The sequence below is a fragment of the Oncorhynchus mykiss genome, chromosome 15 (assembly GCF_057628025.1).
Source record: "Oncorhynchus mykiss isolate SJ-2025 chromosome 15, ASM5762802v1, whole genome shotgun sequence".
Taxonomy (NCBI): Eukaryota; Metazoa; Chordata; class Actinopteri; order Salmoniformes; family Salmonidae; genus Oncorhynchus; species Oncorhynchus mykiss.
Window position 1 is genome coordinate 69,272,596 of NC_143036.1, and position 9,873 is coordinate 69,282,468.

General features: G+C 44.2%; 1 protein-coding gene across 6 annotated transcripts in view; it reads left to right on the forward strand.

Moving 5' to 3' along the window:
• The window catches only part of LOC110490600 (plasma membrane calcium-transporting ATPase 1), a 59,604-nt gene extending 50,203 nt beyond the window's left edge, over positions 1 to 9,401 (forward strand). For 2 of the 6 annotated variants that reach the window (XM_090200925.1, XM_090200926.1), the window contains exons 20-22: positions 1,711 to 1,899; positions 2,592 to 2,684; positions 6,762 to 9,401. In XM_090200925.1, coding sequence (XP_090057051.1) covers positions 1,711 to 1,899; positions 2,592 to 2,684; positions 6,762 to 7,130 — 651 coding nt within the window. In that variant the 3' untranslated portion in view covers positions 7,131 to 9,401. Of the gene's footprint in view, positions 1 to 1,710; positions 1,900 to 2,591; positions 2,767 to 4,047; positions 4,081 to 6,761 lie in introns of those variants that run through there. The other 4 variants (XM_090200927.1, XM_090200928.1, XM_090200929.1 and 1 more) reach the window with 3 other exon arrangements.
• Positions 9,402 to 9,873: the final 472 nt, after the last annotated feature.

A 9,873-nucleotide genomic window follows, 5' to 3' on the forward strand; every position in this document is an offset into this window, starting at 1 on the left:
CACAGCCAATGGGTGTGATGTGAGGGTTGGACTCCTCCACTTTAGACCAAGCAGCCTTCATGTTCGCAGCATTGTCTCTCACCAGTGCAAATACAGACTGTGGTCCGAGGTCATTGATGACTGCCTTCAGCTCATCTACAATGTAGAGACCGGTGTGTCCATTGTCCCTTGTGTCTGTGCTCTTGTAGAATACTGGTTTGAGGGGTGGAGATGATGTAGTTAATTATTCCTTTCCCACGAACATTCGACCACCCATCAGAGATGATTGCAATACAGTCTGCTTTCTCTATGATTTACTTGAACTCTGTTGAACTCTGCACCCAGCAAATGAGTAGAAGTATGTCTGGTTGGAGGGGTGTATGCTGGGCGAAGAACATTCAGCAATTTCTTCCAATACACATGGCCTGTGAGCATCAGAGGTGAACCAGTTGCATACACAGCTCGAGCAAGACATTCATCAGCATTTCTCTGACTACGTTCCTCCATTGAGTAAAAAACAATAATCTGATTCCAGGAGGACCATGAGCTGTTGCTATCGATAAGGTGTCTGATTCATAATTTTCACCTCTAATAGAAGTAGAGGGACTTTTGTCAGAGCTTGTTTGTTGTAAGCAATGAGGGAACTTTATGCACTTGGCCAGATGATTCTCCATCTTTGTTGCATTCTTTACATATGATTTGGCACTGTATTTGCAAATGTACACAGCTTTTCCTTCACCATTAGCTGCAGTGAAATGTCTCCACACATCAGATGGTGCCTGTGGCGTTTCCCTGTAAAGAAAAGGAAATTTTTTTTTTTTTTAAACGAATACAATTCCATGTACAGATAAATAGTTAAGCTGTTAGATTAAACAACTCTTTGTAAGATACATGTTTTAAAATGAAACATGTATGGAAACAGGTGACTTAACACTCCTCAGTTAGCAAGCTAAAATCCACATGGTAGCAAAAACTAACTATCTGAAACAAATTATTTAAACACACTTTGCTGTAGGCTACAATTTTACTCATTAACAAAAATGTCATATAAGATATATTCACCCCACCTAGTATTGTAATCAAAACTTACCAGAAAGCATGTAGTCCTTGACTCAGACAGTGTAGTACTGTGGGCTCAATAGCATCTTATTAGTGTGCAAGATCTTGAGAATCAGCTGCACATGTGATGGAAGAGTGCACTGCACATGTGATTGAAGAATGCACTGTGCATGCAGAGGGCTGCAATTCCATTGAATTGGCGATAGTTTAACCAAAAAAAATACCACAAGACCTAGAATTGCCTTGTGTATCCCACAAAAAAAAGTTTTCTGTTATAAAGCAAACTTTGTTTTTATGAATTTTTAAGCAAAATTCCCCAAATTCCTGGGCTTAACTTCCCATGGACAATTTCCTGAAAAAGGTCCCGACCCTTTGCAACTCTAGTCACCAGACAACAACCCATTACTTTTGCATCAGTCGCATTTCTTTTCCGAGCTGACTTCCTGTGGAAACTGGTTGTTCGGTTAACAGATGCGCATTGTGTGAGGGTGCCTGTTGTGCACCTGTTGCAGTCCAGCCTGTCATTGCATATATACCAGTAACCTGGGCCTTTGCTGTCTGTATGTTAGTAGTCAGTCCTCTGTGATAGAGATGGGATTTGTGGTCCAATATTGCTAACACGGTTTGGACTGTGATAAGCCCTTAACCCCTCTGCCCCTCTCCTCCCTCCAGCTGATCTCATCCATCCCCACCAAAAGTCTGAGGTTCCTGAAGTCTGCCGGCCACGGCACCCAGAGGCAGGAGATCCCTGACGAGGAGCTGGAGGACATGGAGGAAATGGAGGAGATCGACCACGCCGAGCGCGAGCTGCGCCGTGGACAGATCCTCTGGTTCAGGGGCCTCAACCGCATCCAGACTCAGGTAATGTCCTCCTTGACCGCGTCTCCACCGATGTCCACCAAAGAGGAATCACAAGCCATAAGGTTAACTCTACGCACTTGTCATCCCCTTTCCCTTTCTCTCAGCACTTTGAGAGAACAGCTGGCATGTTCCCATCAAAATCCTTCTTTTGACTTGGATTTTCTGTTTGCTTTGGAAAGCTCAAGCAAGGTCCTTTTTGCCTATTCTATTTCTCTTTCTAACAAGCTAAGTTGAACATGATAATGTGATGGTCAATGAAGAGAAGCCCCTTTTGTGTGATACTGAGAAGACCACATGCAGAGCAGGTACAGGTATCTTAAAGGGCCAGGAGTGAAAGGTGTTTGAATATGGGCTGATTTTTTGAATGAGGAAATGTAAAGCGTCAGATCAGGCTCGGGGAGAAACCTTCAGATCAGTGCCTTTCACCCCCTTTCTCTCTCTACTGCTATATCTCTCTGAGTGGGGGGAAATATACCTTTCTATTATATTTTGGTGCCTTTTCTCTCACCTTTCTCTGGTTTCTTCCACTCTTGGTCTCCTTTTGTTCTCTCGCCCCTCTCTCTCTCTCGTCTCTCTCGCCCTTCTCTCTCGTCTCTCTCGCCCTTTCTCTCTCGCCCTTTCTCTCTCACCTCTCCTCTTGCTGTGGTTTCTGGGCTCTATCCTCTCCTGTCACCCTCTCTGATTCCTTGCAGATGGATGTAGTGAGTGCCTTCCAGAGCGGAAGCTCCTTTCAGGAGCGCCAGCTAAGGCGGCAGCCCTCCACCTCCAGCCAACAACAGCACGATGTAACCAATGTTTCTAGCCCTACACATGTAGCCTTTTCTACTACTGCTACTGACGCCAACACCGCTTCTTCCACTGTGGGGTGTGAGTGTGTGTTTCCTTAGTGCATGAAAATCTAACATCTTCCTCTTCTACTCTCTCGCCTAACGTTGAATTCATTCACTCTTACTTGTCCCTCCTTTTCTTAAAAAAAATACAAAAAATGCAAAAAACAACCATATCTTCCATGTTGCTTGGTAACATAACTGCTGTATATGGATGTACTGTAACACCCACAAGGTCACCACGAGTTCTAAGGGCTTTTTCTGTGTCACATCTTGTTTTCTGTTCCTGCTTCTGCTTCATTCTCTGAAGATAGAGGTTGAGGGAGGGAGGAGCTAGAGGAACGTTGGATTGACGTTGTTGTCTGGTCACGTCTGCTGCTGTGCCCCTCCCCCTGGCTGGCCCCCCTGGCTACTAGCGCTCTTGTGGGCCTTGTTGTCGCAGCTCTGGCCCCTCTATAGTAGCTGTGTAAATGTTTTGAGTATAAGCCCATGGTCACGGTAGATGGTAGTGCTTAAAATCCCCCCCAAAAACAGAGGTTGTCTCTGACTGAGCATAAACAAGTTATTTCTCTCCCCAAATGTAAACATATTGTCAATGTTTTGGTTACGTTGGTCAACATTCACCGCCTAACCAATAATGAATGACCTTTCCCATTTTAGACCGGACTGGTTCTTTCTCAGGGTCTTTCCAGGGTGAAGTCCAGTCCAGAGTGTTAAGTCGGTCTGGGTATTCTAGCCACCTTGTCGCTCCACTAATAGACAATCAGTGCAACATTGCGGTGGCTGCTGTACTGTGTGCAGGAGGCTCCTGGAATGTCTGTCCTCTCCTCTGTGGAATGGAATTTCGGCATCCCGCAAATAACCAAGTCCCTTCCCAAATGAACCTTCTTTCCTTAGACCCAGACTCAGGGCTTTGATGTGTTCTGAGTGTACTAACTGTTCTCTACCAGGGAGTGTGTCTGCGTGACCTCAACTGGTCTCTTTCAGACTGGCTGACCTGCAGTTGCAGACATGGATTGTATTATAACTGCTGTGATGTTTCTTCAGAGGCTTTGAGACTAGGGAGCAGTGTTTTGACCATGTTTTCATTTCAATTTCTCTCTTTGGTTATAAGCCACATCTCCCTACTAAATGATGAACCCTCTCTTTCCAGGTGCTTCGCTGATGAGAACCCTTAATATTTAGGATTGATATAATTTGATGTACTTTTTATTTCAATATTCCTCTTTCATAGCCAGTGTGTACTGTCCACTGTTCCCCCCCCAAAAATGAAGCCAACAAGCACCCGAATCTTACTGACTCCAACCATATTCCTCCTTAGATTCTGTGAAATGTGTCATGGGCTATACTCAAAGGTTTACTACTGTTGAACACAAGGTAGCACCGCTCTGCATGGGTTCTGTCTCTATAGTCTGAGTGTTTCTTGTGCTGTTGCGTATCTAGCTATATATCAGCTTTAGACCTGCTTGGCTGCTGCAGTTTTTGTTTTCTCCACAACAGAATCAGTGACTGACCCTCCTCACCCTGAGCATGACCAAAATCACTAACCTATCTGTGTCCAAGCTTCTGTCCTCTATGAATGTGTTCTCATCTAGAACATGTCTCCATTTTTCTTGCATTTTGAATAATTTGGATTTTTGGAGCTGGATTTTTTGATATTTTTTTACTACTTTCACTACTACTACCACCACCACCCCTCCTCCTCAATGGTTTTCACTACTACTACCACCACCACCCCTCCTCCTCAATGGTTTTCACTACTACTACCACCACCACCCCTCCTCCTCAATGGTTTTCACTACTACTACCACCACCACCCCTCCTCCTCAATGGTTTTCACTACTACTACCACCACCACCCCTCCTCCTCAATGGTTTTCACTACTACTACCACCACCACCCCTCCTCCTCAATGGTTTTCACTACTACTACCACCACCACCCCTCCTCCTCAATGGTTTTCACTACTACTACCACCACCACCCCTCCTCCTCAATGGTTTTCACTACTACTACCACCACCACCCCTCCTCCTCAATGGTTTTCACTACTACTACCACCACCACCCCTCCTCCTCAATGGTTTTCACTACTACTACCACCACCACCCCTCCTCCTCAATGGTTTTCACTACTACTACCACCACCACCCCTCCTCCTCAATGGTTTTCACTACTACTACCACCACCACCCCTCCTCCTCAATGGTTTTCACTACTACTACCACCACCACCCCTCCTCCTCAATGGTTTTCACTACTACTACCACCACCACCCCTCCTCCTCAATGGTTTTCACTACTACTACCACCACCACCCCTCCTCCTCAATGGTTTTCACTACTACTACCACCACCACCCCTCCTCCTCAATGGTTTTCACTACTACTACCACCACCACCCCTCCTCCTCAATGGTTTTCACTACTACTACCACCACCACCCCTCCTCCTCAATGGTTTTCACTACTACTACCACCACCACCCCTCCTCCTCAATGGTTTTCACTACTACTACCACCACCACCCCTCCTCCTCAATGGTTTTCACTACTACTACCACCACCACCCCTCCTCCTCAATGGTTTTCACTACTACTACCACCACCACCCCTCCTCCTCAATGGTTTTCACTACTACTACCACCACCACCCCTCCTCCTCAATGGTTTTCACTACTACTACCACCACCACCCCTCCTCCTCAATGGTTTTCACTACTACTACCACCACCACCCCTCCTCCTCAATGGTTTTCACTACTACTACCACCACCACCCCTCCTCCTCAATGGTTTTCACTACTACTACTACCACCACCCCTCCTCCTCAATGGTTTTCACTACTACTACCACCACCACCCCTCCTCCTCAATGGTTTTCACTACTACTACCACCACCACCCCTCCTCCTCAATGGTTTTCACTACTACTACCACCACCACCCCTCCTCCTCAATGGTTTTCACTACTACTACCACCACCACCCCTCCTCCTCAATGGTTTTCACTACTACTACCACCACCACCCCTCCTCCTCAATGGTTTTCACTACTACTACCACCACCACCCCTCCTCCTCAATGGTTTTCACTACTACTACTACCACCACCCCTCCTCCTCAATGGTTTTCACTACTACTACCACCACCACCCCTCCTCCTCAATGGTTTTCACTACTACTACCACCACCACCCCTCCTCCTCAATGGTTTTCACTACTACTACCACCACCACCCCTCCTCCTCAATGGTTTTCACTACTACTACCACCACCACCCCTCCTCCTCAATGGTTTTCACTACTACTACCACCACCACCCCTCCTCCTCAATGGTTTTCACTACTACTACCACCACCACCCCTCCTCCTCAATGGTTTTCACTACTACTACCACCACCACCCCTCCTCCTCAATGGTTTTCACTACTACTACCACCACCACCCCTCCTCCTCAATGGTTTTCACTACTACTACCACCACCACCCCTCCTCCTCAATGGTTTTCACTACTACTACCACCACCACCCCTCCTCCTCAATGGTTTTCACTACTACTACCACCACCACCCCTCCTCCTCAATGGTTTTCACTACTACTACCACCACCACCCCTCCTCCTCAATGGTTTTCACTACTACTACCACCACCACCCCTCCTCCTCAATGGTTTGTTGAAAACCGAGAGGAGTTTTCTTGAGGTGTGAAAGCCGATGGTAAGAGATGGTCCCACGACCCATTCACTTTTGACTGGTTTCTTCCACCACTCAGTGCTCAGTCTCAGTCCGAGGAAAGATGGTAACAAAAGTGATCAGGGTTTGACGACACAGTTTGACTGTAGCCTCCGGGACTAGTCCTCACTGCATACTTGCACGTCTTGTTGAGAATTTCACAACAAAATCAATGGTGTTTTTTCATGTACCCCTTCCCAAACTCACTGCAATTTACCCATTTTTTTGTGTGTGTGTGTCCATGGTTTGAACTGCAATTGAAAATGCAAAATGTATATGTGTGCATGATTCTATGTTGAGACTGACTGTGTCCCCCTTACCCTCCCACACCCAACAGATTCGGGTGGTGAATGCATTCCGCAGCTCCCTGTCCCCCTATGAGGGGCTGGAGAAGCCAGAGTCACGCAGCTCCATCCACAACTTCATGACCCACCCAGAGTTCAGGATAGAGGACTCAGAGCCCTCCATCCCCCTCATTGACGACACCGACGCCGAGGACGATGCCCCCACCAAGCGCAACTCCGCCTCCCCCCGCAACGTCACGCCTACCCCTCCTTCCCCGTCACTCTCGCCGACGCCCTCGCCCAACCAGAACAATAATGCAGTGGAGAGCGGCAACAACCACCTCTACGTGGAGGGCAACAAGGCAGCAGGGACCCCCTCGGCCCCAGGGAGCCCCTTACACAGCCTGGAGACCTCCCTCTGATTCTGAGCCAACCCTCAGCCACTACTACTACCACCACAGCCACGACGAGGAGCTCGCCTCTGAGGAGGAGGAGCGACGGCAGAGGAGAAGAGGAAAGAAGGGGTAGAAAGGAGAGCGGATAGTCTTCTGTAAGCTTCAAGCTTGTGCTGGACTGAAACATTCTCGAATGTAGTGTTTGGTTTTTATTTAATTAGAATTTATTTTTGTTCTTAAAAATACCCCTCTGGCAACACGAGGGCTTCTTTTGTCTCCACCCCTCCCTCATTGATAACTTTTAGGTTGTTCTCGGTGCAAGAGGGGTGAATATAGACTCAGATTGAAAGTGACCTGTTTTTTTTTATTCATATTATTTTAATGAGAGGGGGGGGGGGGGGGGGGGGTCCTCCTCCTGGCTTGAAGATCAGCTGTAAGAAATGAAAGACGACCTTTAGCTTCTCTTTATCTGAATGGTGTTGTATATTTATGTCTTTGGCCCTTGCTCATTCAGAAACTTTTTTTCTGCTCCATTGGCTGTTAATATTTTTAATTATTTATGTTTTTGGAAAAAGCAGGTCTGTTTACAAAGTTTGTAGATACTTTTTTTGTGTTTGTAGACGAAAGAGCTTCCTGACGTACGATGCAGAAAAACGAGGGCCAGAGTGAAACATTGAATAAGAGGACTATTTCAGATACTGCTGTATTTTCAGGAAAAAAAGGGTGTTTCTATTGAAACTGAACTATTTTTGCCTGCAATTTTTATTTGTTATATATTTGTAGATAAATAGAAATCTTCTAGCCAAACAAATAAACACTAAGGCTTGTATAGCGAAGAGGTCCATTGGGGGGTGGAGAGTTTCAACAGGAGAAGGAAGGAGTAAGAACCCCCAGGGACTATCCATTCACATTTCTATAAATATTTACTACGTTCATTGCTTTAAGCAGTTTCAATGTTCCGTTTTTCTCGTTCACAGGGAAGCTCAAGTCCTGTTTCTCATTTAATTGTGGGTTAAGGGGAGGGGTATTAAAATCCTAGTATATATTTTTTTTCACGTTTAAGAGTTCATAAAGGGAGTTTGGCAGTTGGTCATCACATTGAGAATCAGTTCTGTTTTTTTCTTGTCTTTTTTTCACTCAGCGAAACTTCAGTCCCTGCCAATGTACAATATTGAAATTTGTTTACTCAGGCATAGAAAAGGGTTGAATTGAAAACGGATTCTATAAATTAAGAAAACATTTTAACTTCACATTTTTGGTCTTTAGGTAGTAAAATGTTGTATTGGTAAAAATAAAAGCAAGTGGATTATTTTCATATTTCATTCAATTATTTTTATTTATTTTTATGAAAACTTAAATTTCACCCAATTTATGGTTTGTTCACATTTTAACCCCCCCCAATAAGACTCCTTTTACAGTCATAAATGTTGCTGCATTTGACTTGTTTGTAGAATATTTTTGACACCTGATATACTGGAAAAAGTAAAGAATTGACACTTTTTTTAAGAGTAAAAAGTCTAGGCATACATACACTGGTAACTGCACAGGGGTACTTTGTTTCATAACACCTCCCTTGGGAACATTTTTATACAGACAACCATACAAATTGTACCTTTGTATTTTTATGGAAACGCAGACGATAACTTTCAACCTACTGAACCAGAGTTTTTGGGGTTTGACACAAATTACACATTGGAACATTTGGGGTGGGGTGGGGCACTCACTAAAAAGGGTTGTGATTGGTTCTGATAGGAATATTTTTCTCAGGGTGGCAAATGGTATGACATAAGAGACTAGGCTTTTATATAGGCCTGTGGTCAAAATACTAACACATTTTTTAATGTTGTGAAGTAGCTTATCAGCCATGTTGGGTTGTTTTTGTTTCGGCAGCAGGGTGCAGATTCTGACTGTTAAATCCCTCACCTGTTTAGACCTCTCACCCAAGCTTAGCTGGGTGTAGGGGGCCAAGAGGTAGTTGCTCAATGACAATTATATTTTGGGAAGACGTTTTTCTTGTTTTTACAACAACAAAAAAGCAGCTTGAAATTGCAAAAATGTAAAATGGGAAGAAAAAAGAATCCATACGTTTTTGTTCTGTAGATTCTTCCTATAACGGGAATGAATGTTTATCCATCTGTTTTATGGATTATCATTTTTTTATCTTAACATTTGGAAATAAAAACTACTTCATGTCTGTTTTTCTTGAGTAATTTAAATGATTATCGTGATTGGATTTACATTTGAAACTTGAGTAATGTGTATGGTTTTTAAAAATAAAAAATGGATATTTAGCCTAAATAGAGCCATGTTTTTCATTTATCATGCGTAACATGCCACCTTAAATAACTTTAAAATATATCCTAATCCTGTATTTTGGATGAAAATGGCTCATAAATAGCCTGTGCACGCGCACATGGAAAACTATTGCTCAAATCCAACAAACTGGAATAGAAGGTTGCTGATGAAGTTTGAAATGACACACTCGTGTCATGTGTAAGACGTGGATCACAGAGTTTTGCCGTTTCGGATCCTTCATGTTTTATCTGTGCGCCTGCATCTGAATGAGGTTTATCGCTGGTGGGATATGTTTCTCAAATTGAAGTGAAATTGCAAAAAAAAAAAGTTATTGGGACCTATAACATGTTTACATCTAAAATGCAGATTTGCATTTAAATATACTTGTCCTTTTAATAATCGTATGATTCTGCTTAAAGTGAAACACCCATTCTGTCAGATTAGTGCTTTAGTTGTTACACTGCCATCTAGTGGC